Source organism: Rana temporaria, chromosome 2 (assembly GCF_905171775.1).
Source record: "Rana temporaria chromosome 2, aRanTem1.1, whole genome shotgun sequence".
In the NCBI taxonomy this organism is placed as follows: domain Eukaryota; kingdom Metazoa; phylum Chordata; class Amphibia; order Anura; family Ranidae; genus Rana; species Rana temporaria.
Window position 1 is genome coordinate 307,566,008 of NC_053490.1, and position 16,347 is coordinate 307,582,354.

The 16,347-nt window shown below is 45.1% G+C and overlaps 2 protein-coding genes across 3 annotated transcripts in view; one reads left to right on the plus strand and one right to left on the minus strand.

Annotated features, from left to right (window-relative positions):
- The window catches only part of BLZF1 (basic leucine zipper nuclear factor 1), a 43,728-nt gene extending 41,290 nt beyond the window's left edge, over positions 1–2,438 (minus strand). Inside the window, exon 1 of one of the 2 annotated variants that reach the window (XM_040337353.1) lies at positions 2,351–2,438. The gene's annotated coding sequence lies outside the window, so the exon portion shown is untranslated. Of the gene's footprint in view, positions 1–2,346 lie in introns of both variants that reach the window. The other variant, XM_040337352.1, reaches the window with a different exon arrangement.
- A 43-nt stretch (positions 2,439–2,481) lies between these two features.
- The window catches only part of NME7 (NME/NM23 family member 7), a 236,223-nt gene continuing 222,357 nt past the window's right edge, over positions 2,482–16,347 (plus strand). Inside the window, exon 1 of the mRNA XM_040337354.1 lies at positions 2,482–2,577. Within this exon, the coding sequence (XP_040193288.1) occupies positions 2,575–2,577 (3 nt within the window). The 5' untranslated portion in view covers positions 2,482–2,574. The remainder of the gene's footprint in view (positions 2,578–16,347) is intronic.

The following is a 16,347-nucleotide window of genomic DNA, read 5'->3' on the forward strand; positions in this document are numbered from 1 at the left end:
CACAGCAAGGTGGGAAGAACGGACAAAAGTTTTCTCCTGTTTGCCGCTTATCTCACTGAAATAAGAAAAGAGGATTGCTCAGAGCTGAATTAACTCTTTGTGGCAAGACTGGGCACTGATGATAGGAAATCTTATACTCTACATTGTGATAGCAAATTTGGGTTTACATCCAATTTAAGCCTTCATTTCCTTTTTCTGTCAATCGCACTGTTCAAATCGGTGCAACGCCAAATTTGCGGTGCCATATCAATGAAAAAAAAAGGGTAGTTCTTGCACTACCTTTGGCGATTTCAAGTGCCACTTGTATAGACATCTGTGCATGAAGCCAAACAGATGTCTTCCAAGTCACACTAACATGCAGCTTTGAAATTGTACGATTTCAGTTGAACTCGCACAATTTCAAAGCCGCAGTCAATGTGAACTAGAGCGAAGGGCTCAATGGCCCGTATAGCGGGAATGAGCCATTTGCCTATGCGAGTGGAGCCGTGTACAGGAAGCCTCTGTTACTCTATGAGGATTCAGTGGTTGTACAGACACAGCCGGAGCTCGAACACATGTTCAGGGGCAGGTGAGTGGCCCCAAATGCACACTGCCTGTGTTCAGGGGTGCACACCTGACAAATTAGGGCCTCTGGGCTGTGCTCATACAGCTGCTGCAGCCACATATACAAACAATTGATTAACACTGTACAGGCCACAGCACCCATGTGAATGAGCCTCCAGACATAATTCACACACAAAGCATATTTCTACGCCGAGGAGTCTTGTACACATCATCGACAGGCTAACAAATACTGTGGCTGTACACATGTAACCACATGCATGCTGGTATGCACTAGGGATGAGATCCGGCGTGTTTGCACATTCCATGTGCAGAGCCCGCCAGGAAGTCTGCATGGCGCTGCGCTAATCACAGCCAGGGAGACATTTCCCGATGCTCGGCTGCAGAGATCGGGAAATGTCTCCCTGGCTGTGATTAGCGCAGCGCCGACTTCCTGGCGGGCTCTGCACGTGTACCATGCGAACACGCTGGAGCTTATCCTTACTCAGCAGGGACCTTGTCCAGGGAAAATATCCCATGTCTTCCATCCAGACATCAATATATTTTTTATGTATCATGAAACTGCAGCACATATGCTAAAATTAGATTTTAAAAATAACTAGTATGTAATCTGTAGTGACCTCTCCAAAAAAAAAAAATAAGGATTTGGCCAAATCTTTTCTTCCACTGAGTACAGAAAGGTTGTATGTTCTGTACAGGCACTGAAATATACTAGCAGTAGTAGTATTATACTACCATGTGTGCGCTGTAACCCCGCCATACAGGTACCTCACCATACAAGTACAAGCCAAGTCCAGCACAGCCCAGATTTAAGGTAATAAAGAAGCTGCTGGTGGCAGTAGGTGATGGTGGCAGGAGGTGGTGGGGGCATGAGGTGATGTGGAAGAAGGTAATGGTGGCGCCGTGGCAGGAGGTGAGGGAGGTGATGGTGGCAGAAGGTAATGCTGGCAGGAGGTGATGGTGGCAAGAGCCGATTGTGGCAGGAGGTGATGGCGGCAAGAGCTGGCAGGAGGTGGTGGTGGGAGAGGGGGTGATGGCAGCAAGAGCTGGCAGGAGGTGGTGGGGGCAGGAGGTGATGGTGGCAAGAGCTGGTGGTGGTGGGGGCAGGAGGTGATGGCGGCAAAAGCTGGCAGGAGCTAATGGTGGGGGCAGGAGCTGGTCGGAGATGATGGCGGCAGGAGGTAATGGTGGCGGCAGGAGCTGGCCAGAGGTGATGGTGGCGGCAGGAGGTGATGGTGGTGGCAGGAGCTGACAGCTGGTGGTGGCAGCTGGTGGTGGCAGGAGGTGATTGTGGCAGGATGTGGAGGTGATGGCAAGAGCTGGTGGTGGCAGGATGTGGAGGTGATGGCAAGAGCTGGTGGGGGCAGGAGGTGATGGGGAACAGAAACCGATGGACTATTATAACAGAAATATGTTTTTTTACCTTAATATCTACCTTAAATCACATTGCTATTTGTCTAGTGTACTTGTTTGTAGCCTAAATACTGTAATTTTGTAACTTTTGTAAAATGTCCGTAAAAATTTGCTTGTGCCAGTAAATTTTGGGTGTTGTGGCAGTAAATTTCAATCTGGTAGGTTGGCAACACTGAGGGAGGAGAGGACCTTACAAAATGGGTAAAGTTCCACAATCTATGATACATCCTCCCCCCCCTAGGTGTGGAGGAACCACAAATCCCAGCTGACAGGGATTGACAACCAGTACACGTCGTACCATGGGCTTCCGAAGAAGCATTTGTCTGAACTCACAACGTATAATGACATTTCATCGTAAATAGAGAGACATACCTACGTGTCCAGGAGAAGGGAAAACTCAAATATGCAGTTTCGATGTCTGTACGTCATTTCCGGGAGGAAGTCCCAGGGACGCTCACACTTCTGGGTGGTTGCGTGGAATAGGCGGAGCCACGTGTGCTCTTCCGTTCTTCCGGTGTGCTGCTGGTTGCTAAGGAGACCGCCGACCGCTTGTTTATGCTGGTAACTGACAACTGAAGAGCCTGGACGACTGAATCCAACATGGTGAGTGATGGAGATTTAGGATTGCTACAGATCACTTATTGTACAGATTCTACACATATAGTGGGAGACTTTATACATGGAGCATGTACCGGTTACTGCACACACTGGGGTTCATTTGCTAACTGGAATGAAGAATGCAAAACTTGCTGTAGCTGTTTCCTGGTAGCCAATCAGCTTCTAGTTTCCACTTGTTCAATTACACTTTGACAACAAATCTGGAAGCTGATTGGTTACCATGCAGAGCTGCACCAGATTTTTTTACTCTTCAGCTTTAGTAAATCCATCCCAGTCTGTGACATCTCCATTCACGGTCAGAGTATTGGGATATTACCAATTTTCTGTCTCAGAGATGATATTTGCCTCTGAAAATGTTCCCGCTTGTCAGGAGTCACAGCTTTACCATGTCACATCAATGTGTCCTTTCCATATCAGTTCTTCTAGTGATGCTTCAAGTGCAGCACCAGCCAGAACTTTATATTTCAGCTTTTGAGTGCAGGAGGAAGAAATACAACCTCTGTTAGACTAGGCTAGCCATAGGTTATGCAGCCAAAGGTTGAAGGAAAGAAAATTGCTTGATTACCCCATCAGCACTGTTACTGTTGATTGGGGAATCCATCTCGCTGCGCTATTATATTCTGACAGCGGGAGGTTTCCAATATACCCGCCAGCAGTGATCATACAAAAAAAAAACAGACAGGCTGGTCGATCGTCTTCAGTACATATAAATTGCCCATGGATGGATTGAAATTCAACTGGTCCAGCCAAATTTGTATCCGTCTATGGCAGGTTTAGGCTCGATTCACACCTATGCAGGTGCGATGGTGCGCAATTTTGCATGTCACGTTTAGGGCAGCCCATCCATTTCAATGTTCTGCCCTATGGGTGAAAATATCGTACAAAAGAAGCGCATGGCCCTTTTTTTTAAATTGCAGTGCACAAAAACAAATGCCACTTTATGATCATGCATTTTGGCGTAAGTAAAAACATGCACATGAACAAGGTTCGTTTGGGTGCCAGTAAGAAAATAATGGCACAGTTGTATCCATTGGGTACCAGTAAGAAAATAATGGCACAGTTGTGTGCCTGCAAAAGGCATGCACTTTTTTTTTTGCATTGTGGTCACATGTGAGTCTCTGCAATGCACAAATGTGAACCTAGCCCTATTACTGTCTGTTTTCCTATTAGGATGATTTTCACTATCCTGGTGACTGATCTGGTCAATAGGAATAAACCATTTTAAAGGGGTTGTAAAGGTAATTTTTTTTTCCTAAATAGCTTCCTACTACAGGAGAGTCAGGACTTCTCTCTACGTTGCAGATAGAGAAAGGAGCTGTGTGTTAGTGGGCCTCATGACTCTCCTGTAGTCCAAGGGAGGGGGCGAGCATGACACTCCACACCAGTGAGAAAGCCTTGCCTTACTGTGTGGAGTTACAGACAGAAGAACAGGAAGTGAGGATTTCTCAGAAGAAAAAAGGACATTTAAAAGAAAAATGGAAGGATGAGGTAAGTGAAGGACTGCGCTAAGGTAAAGGAAGCTATTTAGGAAAAACATTTTACCTTTACAACCCCTTTAAAGCACACCTCTAGGAATTAGAAGAAAATCTACCCTTGCAGTGGGGCCCTCTGTACTGTAAGGGTTAAATTATCATTAAGGCTAGGGGTACCGGAGGAAGGTGCAATTGCGCTCACCAGCAGAGACTGATTCCCTGCAGGTTCCTCTTTAAGATGCTCCTAGCTGCGGTTGCACACTTTTCCCTACCACATACAATACAGGGTTAAAATCCCTGCATTGTGTATAATCATGCCATGAGACTGTCCACAGACCAGAGCTTTGGAGACAAGAGGACAGCACCAGGGCTAGCCAGAGTTTGGAGAAAGAGTTAGGCCCCTTTCACATTGGAGCGGGTGCCGCGGTGGCGGTATATCGCCGCTAAAAATAGCGGCGCTATACCGCCAGGATTGCTGCGGGAATCAGCCGCTAGCGGTGCGGTATTAACCTCCGCTAGCGGCCGATAAAGGGTTAATACCGCCCGTAATGCGCCTCTATAGAGGCGCATTGGGGGCGGTATTGCCGCTGTTTCCCATTGTTTTCAATGTGAAGGAGCGGTATACATGCCGCTCCTCTCACCGCTCCAAAGATGCCGCTGACAGGAGATTTTTTTTCTCTCCCGCCAGCGCATTGCCTCAGCGTGAAAGTCCTCGGGCTTTCACATTGAGTAGGCAGTGAAGGAGTTTTTCAGGCGGTATAGCAGCGCTATTTTTAGCGCTGTACCGCCTGAAAAACTCCTCAGTGTGAAAGGGGTCTAAGAAATCCTGTCTGTGCCTCTACCACCGTCCTTCTCAAACCTTTTTGTCTTGTGGCTCACCAAAAAAATAAAAAAATAAAAATTGCGGCACACCTGAAAAGATTTAACAATTTTTGTGGTCAGCTGTAAATATAATTGATACAAAAGCAGCAGTCTTGTGTGATCCCCAATATTCTATATCACTGATCTATAACATTGGGGATCACACAAGACTGCTGCTTTTGTATATATTATATTTTCCTGCTGATATAATATTGGAGAATGGGGATCACACAAAACTGCTGCTTATATTTACTGTTGATATAATCACACTGGTCTGTCTGTCCCTATCTGTTCTCTCGTCTTACCTTCTCAGCTCCACACCGCGTGGGACAGCCAGGAACTGTTGGCTCCTCTGCTCTTTTGTGGGTGGGCCTGGAGGAGGGAATGACGTCATGTTGAGGCGTGCCATGTTCAGCACCTCATTGGCTAAAAGCGCCAGGCATGGCACCTGTCCTGGCACACTGCTGGCAGCCAGGCCACAGCCTAATTGTATTCGCGATCCAGATTGGCCGGCCGATGGCTCCAGTAAGCGGCGGAGGGCGCGGGAGAGCGGCGGGAGGGGGGATGCCCTTCTCCCGCAGCCGATAACGGTGATCTCGCAGGGAATCCGCCGCGGAGACCACCGTTATCGTTTACAGGACCGCTCAAAGAAAAGATGCATATCTTGGGTGTGGCAGCAGCTGCTGCCGTTACCGAGACATCCATTTTTAAAGTACCGACGTATATGTACATGAGCGGGTCCTTAAGTGGTTAAAAAGGAAACTATACTATTTAAAATCCAGTAATACACTGGGGTTTATTTACTAAAGGCAAATCCACTTTGCACTACAAAAGGACTGCAAGTGCACATGGAAGTGCTGTCGCTGTAGATCCATGGGGAACATGCAAGGAAAATAAAAAACAGCATTTTTGCTTGTACATGATTGGATGATAAAATCAGCAGAGCTTCCCCTGATTTTATAAAAATAGATACAGTGAAAACTATAATGGGAGAGGTGAATAATGCAAAGACAGGTCTGTGTAGCAAAGTGGCAAAGCAACAGTCGGACTGTTGTCCTCCTTTTTAAATGTGAGTTTTTTACCTTTGCGCTACCTTATTCAAAATAAATTTCATATGGTACTGCACTATGGGCCTTCCTCTTCTCTCTTTTACCTTATACTTTCTGAGCATTCACTGACACTGCGGGTCAAGCCAGGAGGTGCAAGATATAGAGGAAGCGTGTGTTCCCATAATATCCAGGGACTCTCCAACAAACAATACTAACAAGATCCGGATACGAACTCGGTGTTCGTGGAGATAGGTCCACTGTCCACAACTCCCTTTTCAAAAAATCTCTACAGGATTATGCCATTATTGCTTTATCTCTGTTTACATGCTTTTTTGAACACCTGATGAGGAGCCTTTCCCTCTCAGCTTTAATTAATGAGGCCGCACGTTTGAAGATACACCCTTGATACTTTGAGCTATCCGTGCTATAGCTCCAAGGTGAGCATTTGGTACCACCTGAGGTGATCGCACCGAAGCCTGCCTAGCATCCCACATTGGATTTTTGGGTTACATCTTTGCTACCACTTTTTCTATAGACTTTTACACGTGTGGTGTTTTGTTTTTATGTTTTTTGGATATTTTTTGTGTCTGCGATTTTTATATTGCTTGATCAATCTTATTACTGTTTAACGGATTTACACAGTTTGTTATAATCTGTCACATAGGTTTTTTGCTCTATAATTTTATTGTTCTACTGGTCTATATAGTTCGTTACACTTTGCTACACAGACCTGTCTTTGCATTATTCACCTCTCCCATTATAGTTTTCACTGTATCTATTTTTATATATTTATTTTGTCACACAAGGGTAGGCTTACCCATCTTTGGGCCTTGTCCGCGGTCCCTTGTCTTAGTTTATAGTTTCACAGCGCTTCACCATCACTTTTTCACATTTGTACTTTTTCTGTTTAAGGCAGACTAACAGGTGATTGCAGCAGTGCCCCCTAGTGTTTAGTACAGATAGCGCAAGAGTTCTACCTTTTCATTCCCCTGATTTTAGATCTTATCCTCAGATTTACAGCAACTACACTGTTAGGGCTGCATTCACACTGTAATGCCGCGTACGCGGCGTATTTTGCCGCGATTTGTTTAACTTTTCTTTTTTTTTTTTTCTCTCAAATTATTTCCATTGCTGTCTATGGCCGAACGCCAATGCCGCCTGAAAAAAAGGGTCCGGGACTTGTTTTCAGGCGGCAGGCGTACGGCGTTTCAGCATTCGGCGTGAGATGTGAACCATCTCATAGACAGCAATGGAAATTCGCCCCTCCAGCGTATCGAGCGTCGCGCTTCAGGTGTTTTGTCGCCTAGGTGTGAATGCAGCCTTAGTGCACTTGTAGTGCAGAGTGGATTTGCCTTTAGTAAATTAACCCCACTGTCTGACCATGCTCTGCACATACTCAGTTTTTAGGCACTTTCAAATTTGTAGAGGCCGATCTGCTGACAGCCTTAGGCCCCTCTCGCATGGGTGCTCCGATCAGGTCTCCCTGTCAGTTTTTCAGGCGGACCTGATCAGACGCTCCATGCACCTCTATGGAGCGGCAGATGTCTACAGGAACATGTCCGCTGACATCCGCCTGCATCCAATCCGACAGGCGGTCCGTTTTCATCCGATCTCCATAGGGGACAGCAGGGCTCTGATAAGTCTGTCTCTGCACAGTGAGCTGAGTTAAACTTCTCATCCGCCTGCTCAACGGAGATCAGCCTACATGAACAAGCCCATGTGAAAGGGGCCTTAAAGTGGAATTAAACCCGCCTATCCTTTATAGCCAAGGAAGCAGGCTTCTGATTGATCTGCAACTACCATGGTGCTGCACATGTGAACAGTTATGACTCCAGCCATTTGATGGTTTGACAGTTTGGTTGAGAAAACAAGCAAACATGACAGTTAGCAATCCCGGCATTCCAGGAATGTAACTTTTTTTAAACCGCTAGGGCTTAACTTTTACCCACAACTTGATTCTTGCTGGACCCTGCCATTTTGCTGAAGCCCAGAACCCCAGAACAGCAGTAAATCATAAAGTGGAACTGTACCCATCGATTTAACAGTTTCAAAAAACAGTTCCATTCCTGGAATAGCTAACTGTGATATTTGCAGATGAAGCAGAAGCACCTTTATTGGCTGTAAAGGATAGGAGTGATTAATTCTGCTTTAAGGCTGTCGGCAGATCAGCCTCTAAAAACTCAGCAGTGCCTAAAAATGGCTAAAATGGAGAGCAACTGAGCATGTGCAGAGCAGGGTGAAACAGTGTATTGCTGGATTTTAACCACTTGCTTACTGGGCACATATACCCCCTTCCTGACCAGAGGACTTTTTGCGATTCGGCACTGCGTCGCTTTAACTGACAATTGCTCGGTCGTGCGACGTGGCTCCCAAACAAAATTTACGTCTTTTTTTTCCCCACAAATAGAGCTTTCTTTTGGTGGATTTGATCACCTCTGCGTTTTTTTTTGTGCTATAAACAAAAATAGAGCGACAATTTTGAAAAAAAAATATTTTTTACTTGTTGCTATAATAAATAGCTCAATTTTTTTTTTTTTCTCAGTCTAGGCCGATATGTATTCTACATATTTTTGTTAAAATTTGATAAAGAAAAAAAAAATCGCAATAAGCGTCTGGTTTGCGCAAAAGTTATAGCGCCTACAAAATAGGGGACAGAATTTTTTTTTTTTTTTACTAGTAATGGCGGCAATCTGCGATTTTTATCGGTACTGCGACATTATGGCGGACACATCGGACACTTTTGACACAATTTTGGCACCATTCACATTTATCCGGCGATCAGTGCTATAAATATGCACTAATTACTGTATATATGTGACTGGCATTGAAGCAGTTAACACTAGGGGGTGAGGGAGGGGTTAAATGTGTACCCTGCCTAGTGTTACTAACTGTGGGGGAGGGGGACTGACTGGGGGAGGTGACCGATCTGTGTCCCTATGTATAAGAGACACAGATCGGTCTCCTCTCTCCCGCGCGCCCCCCAGTGGCCAGGAGGAGCGGAGGCCATAAAAAGACGGCGGCTCAGAGAATTAGAACCACCCTGGGGCCGTATAAAGTCGTACGGCCGTCTGGAAGTGGTTAAATAGTATAGACACTTATTTTTAACTACCTTTTACACTTAAAAAAAATTGTCAAAAAGCAGGGGTCGTCTTATACGCCGGGTCAGCTGCTTGGATGCCTGCTGGATGTGCGGTAATACTGTATGTAGCTTCAGCTACATACAGTATATACCATTTTGCAAATTACGGTGAGCGATGTATTCAAATGAATATAGAGCCTGCTCGGATTGGAGTAACAACCTCTGCCAACCCGAGCAGGCTGCATACAGTAGCCTGCTCAGATTGGCTTTGAGAATCAGAGAGGCGTGGGCTGATGATGTTACAGCCTCTGCCAATCCAAGTAGGCTTTGTATTCATTAATAGAATACATCACTCGCTGTGATTGGCTCCAGCTCCAGCAAGAAGGAAGAAGAATATGGCTCCAGCTCCAGCAAGAATGAAAAAGAATATGGCTCCAGAAGGAAGAAATATGAAGAGTCAGAAGCCTCGGAAGGGGGGGTCGTCTTATATGGTGAGTACAGGCAAAAAAATCTTTAAAAAACTGTAAAATTAGGGGGTCGTCTTATACGCCCGGTCGCCTTATACACCGGCAAATATGGGTAGCTATACCTGCAAAATGGGTCAGCCTGAAGTGATCTAGCAGGACTTCATTTTCCTGACTAAAGTCCCATTTTGAATCGTTGGGTTTAGTTCCACTTTATGTAATACTTAATCACATGGTACAGATGGGCTGTGATTGGCCCTATCTGTACCATGTGATCACTTTGACCAATCATAGGTAGCAACACAATTGTACACAATGAATGGCATGAAAAGAAGCCATCCATTGTTGTGTGATATGCTGTGGTCACAGTGATCAAATGTAAGGGCAGCGAGCTGGTACGCTGATCAGTCATCCGTAAGTATATGCATCTTTCTTTTTTTTTTTTTTTTAAAACCTTTTTTTATTGTAAAACAAAATAATAATACAAAATACAAATAATACAACTCAACATGCAATTTACATACTATTTTACACCCCCTGTTACCTTATGGTGAAAATCAAACATACATCTCTTTCAAACCTATATCTTCTTCCCACCTGGTATCTCGGGAGGAACATCCACAACAACAAAAACCAGACCAAAAAAACTCCCCCACCCCAACCCCACTCTGTTGTTCTTCATATATACCTACTCACACCCCCTTCAAGTTTCCAGGCATCTTCTAAAACGTTCAACCTTACCCTCCTTAAACCTCTACCCTGGTGTCCAAAAAGGACTTCCAGGAAGTCCACGTTCTTAAAGCGGAGGTTCACCGGTAAAAGGCTGTTTTTACACTTCAATGGATGCTCATTTAGTCTAGGGGAATCGGCTAGTTGTTTTAAAATCCGAGCATTACTTACCTTTTTAGAGAGCGATCTTCTCCGCCACTTCCGGGTATGGGCTGCGGGACTGGGCGTTCCTTCTTGATTGACAGTCTTCCGACAGGCTTCCGAAAGGCTTCCGACGGTCGCATCCATCGCGTCACGATTTTACGAAAGTAGCTGAACGTCGGTGCGCAGGCGCAGTATAGAGCCGCACCGACGTTCGGCTTCTTTCGGCTACTCGTGACGCGATGGATGCGACCGTCGGAAGGCTTTCGGAAGACTGTCGGAAGACTGTCAATCAAGAAGGAACGCCCAGTCCCGAAGACCCATACCCGTAAGTGGCGGAGAAGATCGCCCTCTACAACGGTAAGTAATGCTTGGGTTTTAAAACAACTAGCCGATTCCCCTAGACACAACGAGCATCCATCTAAGGGTAAAAGAGAAAAAAAAAACACAATTTATGGGTGAACTCCCGCTTTAAATATCTTTCCTGTTGATGTTGTGCTGTCAATACTAATTCTTCTAGTTTTTTTTTTTTACCAGAAAAACAAGTTTATTGAGATGTATTCAAGGCATACAAGTTATACAGCACAGAAGCTCCATTTCTCCTTATTATACAGAAGATACAGTCATTATTCAAGCCAACCCGCATTTACATTTCAGTCCAGGTTTATGCACACACTATTAGATTCAGTCAACATATTTATAGCATGTACTAGAAACCCTGCAGCAGTTTCACTTACTCAAAAATCCTATCCCCATTCCTCCACCCACCACCTCCACTATATCCTCCTCAAATTATACAGTACACGTTTCCCCATCCAACAGCCACCGGTCCCAGACATTAGAAAATTTCTGTGGGCGACCCCTATGCTTATAGATCATTTTCCTATAGGGCAGTACAGAATTTATTTCTTTCTTCCAGTCCCTCAGGGACGGGGCCGTTGCCCGCAACCACGCCTTGGCCACCACCTTTCTAGCTATAAACAGGGACTCTTGTATGAAAATGGTCTGATACTTATCCACCTCTACATCTGGCAGTAGACCCAATAGGCAAAGCCTTGGGTCCATTCCCACAGGAGATCCCATATTGTCAAGCAGGAATTGCGTCACTTGTAGCCAGTAAGCCTGCATGTCGGGGCACTGCCACAATAAGTGGTAAAAGGTGCCCTCAGTCAACAGGCACATGGGGCACACTGGACTCCTTGTGGGCTGGAACTTCGACAATTCTTCTAGTTTACTAATTTCTTTAACTTTACCTATCCACATCTCTATAGTTGGTGGAAGTGGTGACTTCCACTTCTTCGTTATACAAGCCTTTGCGGCATCTAAGAGGTGGCATATGCTTGTCTCCCTGTATGCTTTCTCCGATATTTGATTCACATGTAGAAGGTAGAATTCTGGGTCTTCAGGTATCTCATATTCTGAACAAAACTGAAGAGCTCTTTTGCTCTCTAGCCAAAAGCTCCTTTAGCATGGGACAATCCCAGAATATATGTAGCATCATCCCTTTACTTCCCTGGCACCTCCAACATTTATCTGATACCTCTGGAAAGATTTTGTTTAACCTTTCTGGTGTCCTATACCATCTCGCAAAGATCTTGTAATTTGTCTCTTGTATTCTAGCACAGATTGATGTTTTGTGCGCTCTCTTATACATGCATTGTCGCTGTTCCCTAAATGTCTTCTTTAGTTCCTGTTCCCAGTCTCGAACGCACTTCAGAAGGTGACTCCCTGACTGTACTAGTAGTTCATAACTTATTGAAAGAGTATGTAATAGTGTTCCCTTTTCAATACACATTTTCTCGAATCTCATAAGTGGTCTTTCAAAGCTCCCCGGATTCGGTAAAGTATTCAGGAAGTGGACCATCTGAAGTGCATTCCAGAATTTTAGACAGAATCCGTTCTCTTGTTCCATCAAGTCAGCTATTGTTACCCATCTTCCCATTCGGATATAGCTAGCTACCTGTGTACAATCTCTGTCCCTTAAGTGCCGAAAAGCACCATCTTCATATCCCAATGGGAAGAGGGGGTTACCTATCACAGGGATCAACACCAATCATAGGGAGTGCTGTTGCGCAAATCTTCATCGTATTTCCCAATATCGGGTTCTTATTCATTTCTTTAGGTAGTGAAGCAAACCACCATGGTGCTCTTTCTAATGGTATTTTAGTTTGGGACTGTTCGATTTGTACCCATAACTTAGTGTCTGAGTGTCTGTTCCAATCTATTAACCTATTCAGATGTACGGCATAGTAATATTTACGTATATCTGGCTCCCCAAATCCTCCCTGTTGCTTAGTAGGCATTAGTTGTTTCCTTTGTATCCGGGGGTTTTTGTGTGCCCAAATAAACTCAAAAATTACTCTCTGACATTGTTTAAAATACATCACTGGGATATGTATTGGTAATGTTTGTAATAAATAAAGAATTTTCGGGAGTATGTTCATCTTAATAATATTACATCGACCCAACCAAGTATGAAACCCCCGATTCCACTTGTCCAATAACATCTTCTTATTGGACAAGTATATGCATCTTTCCTACACAGGTTAGTATAGGTGTTGGGAGGGTCAGGGGACAGTTTTAAAGCTAGTTTGGTAAATGCTGGAACTCCACCTATAGTTGGACTTTAACCATTTACTTTCCAGCATATTTTCAATGGGTGGGACATTCGTCATTCTAGGTGGACATCATATCATGTTCTCCCGGAATGCATCTCACGCACGGCTTGAGGTGACTGATTAGTGTACCAGCCCAGTGCCAGTACCATGTGATCATTGTGGCCACAGCAGATCACATGACAATTGTAAACAATCAATGACTTCCTTTCATGCCATTCATTGTGTACAATTGTGTTGCTAGCTGTGATTGGTCAAAGTGATAACAGGGTACAGACAGGGCCAGTCACGGCTCATTTGTACCATGTGATAAGCTGTGGCCAATAACAACAATTCACCCTTAATTAATCAGTTTTATTCAGTAAAATGGTTGCTGATACCAGTGAAATTAACTGGTTTTAGCAATCATAATGTGTAAAAAATAAAACATCCTGATCACTTTCCCATTTTTTTTTAAATTGTTTTACATATTGTTATCAGTCAGTGTCCCTAATCACCATCACACCAGCTATACTGCAGTGGTCAACGTATGTAAAAAAAAAAAAAAATTCTTAATTTTTCCAAAAAATTGTGACAAAAAACTACAACTTCAAAAAATCACCATGCCTCTTGCTAAACACCTTGGACTGTCTAATTTTCAAAAAGGGGTTACTTGGGGGATAATTGTACTGTCCAGGCATTTTCGGGCCTAAAGAAATTAGGCTGGTAGTACATCAGATTTATCAATTTTCATATATATATATATATATATATATATACACACACACACACACACCACAGTTTGTGGACTCTACGACTTTCCTACAACTTGGTTATTTTCACCAAAGAAATGTAGCAGAATACATTTTGGCCTAATGCCCCTTTCACACGGACGGACCGTTCAGTTCCGCCTGTCAGTTTTGACGGCAGACCGTTCAGTTTTGACGGCAGACCTGAACGGCCGCTCCATGCAGTCCTATGGAGCGTCGGATGTCAGCGGAAACATGTTCGCTGACATCCGACCCGATCTGCCAAAATCAGACGTATGGCGATACGTCCATATCCATCCATGGCGGATCGGGTGAGATCTGATGAAAACGGACATGCTGTCCGTTTTCATCAGATTGCTCCATAGGAATCAGCGGCGCTGCACAAGCCCCTCCCCGCTCAGTGAGCAGAGAGGAGCTTGTCATCCGCCAGCTCAGTGGAGATCTGCGGACTGATCTCCCGCTGAGGCGTAGCGACGGAGTCCGCCTCGTGTGTAACTGGCTTATAGGGGGTGAAAATGCCTGGTATTAAAGTGGTTAAGCTGACAGTATTTTTGTTGCTATGTAATATGTACTGAGGTTTGGTACATCATGAGTATGTTGATTGGTAACAAACTAAGGAAATACATCAGTTTCACAGGGCTTTTTTTCTCATAAAATAGGTGCAGGAACTCAATCACGACCCCCCCAAAGCCTCCCTTCCCCCACCTATGCACACACCCTCCAAACCGCATTAAATAGTGGATGTGGTCAAATTTCACTAACAGTGGGAGGGTCTTAAAGGGGCATTAAATACCAGGAGTGCATAGTACAGTACACAGTAAGTACAGAGTGCAGAGTTCGGGGTGTGCTACGTACATAGTGCAGAGTTCAGGGGGCCACTGCATAGATAATGCAGAATTCATGGGTGGGCTACACACAGAGTGCAGTGTTCAGCCTTCTTCCTTAGCTGTCTACTTCTGAATCCCCATCCACATCTCACTTTCACCCCTTTTCTTCTCTAGTACCCCCCCCCCCCCCAAAACACTGTAGGTGGCTCCGCCTCTCTCACTCACAGGGAGATCATCCATTGGGGGTGTCAGCATCCGCACTGCACCCCGGGCTCCTGCATCTCCCTTGTCCCAATTCTGCATTCAGTGGGAGCTGTTCAGGAGATCAGATCTGTGGGAGTTGTTGGGAGACAAGCTGCCACTTGTAAACACAGAAGCCGGACTTGTATGTTTACAAGTGATAGTGGTGAGCAGAGTAAGTGTTTAAGCCAGAGGTAGTGGAACTGAGTTCCACCAAGTTCCAGCTGAAAAAAAGCCCTGGTTTTTGATGGTACAGTACATCATTTGAATTACACAGATTTTGACAGAGGATGACATGGAGATTGCTTTCCATGATCCCCAGTACTTTGGGTAACGTGATCCTTGAAAAGAGAATTTAAGTTTCCCAGATACAAAGGGCCAGATTCTCGTCGAATCCGCGGCGGCGTAGCGTAAGCCATTTACACTACGCCGCCGCAAATTACTGGAGCAAGTGCCGTATTCTCCAAGCACTTGCTCCGTGGTTGATCAAGGGTTAAATGTGTTCCCTGGGAGTGCTTTCTAACTGTGAGAGGGGGGGGGGTAAACTTTACTGGGAGAAGAGAGAAATATGTGTTCCTGCTTAGGAGAAACACAAGATCTCCATCTTCCCCTCTCACAGAACGGCGATCTGCCTTGTTTACAAACCGCCATTCTGTCTCTCTGGGGAATGATCGCGGGGTGTCGGTGAACATCTGGTCTGCCAGACCTGATGGTTGGCTCCTGCTGTGTCCAATCACCCCAGACCCGAAACTAGAAATCACGTACAGGTACACGATTTTGCCCAGGAGAGCTCACCTGCCGCAATATATCTGCGTGGGGCGGTCCGGAAGAGGTTAATAAGTAAATTGGCTGCTGAAATTGTTTAAAGGGTAACCCCACTTTCATGGGAAAAAAATGTCATAGCATATACACTTGCAACACAAGTCATGTTGTAACTGAATGTTATTAAAAATGACCTTTCCTTTTCAATCTGCAGCCACTGTAATTTTCTGTAAAGTGCAATGCAATATGACTACCTGGAGGAGTTCTATACACAAATTGTGTACTGAATACACCCCAGAAACATCATTTCCTGCTTGTGTGATTGGCTCACTGATTTTTCCAGAAGTCTGCACTAAGATACAAGTCAGATTTATGGTATCCCCTGCAACAAAAATGTCATAGGAAATAATGTCTAAAGCAGTGGTCTCAAAGTACCGGCCCGCAGGCCATTTGCGGCCCGCGGACCAGTTATAAAAGGCCCGCAGGCAGGGCGGAAGTGGGGGGAGTATATTTCCTTTACATGCAGAGTAGCGCAGGAAGCGTTTCTGTCATAAGTTCACTTCTCTGTCTCACGCTGCAGCTGCTCCCCGCCCCCTGTCTCTCTTCTCGTCCATCCCTATTTGCTTGTGATATCACCTGGGATGGACGAGAAGAGAGGGGGGGGGGCCGGCGGGGAGCAGCCGCAGCGCGAGACAGAAAATCGAACATATGACAGACGCTTCCTGCGCTACTCTGCATGTGAAGAAAAAAGACAAGTAAACGCTGAC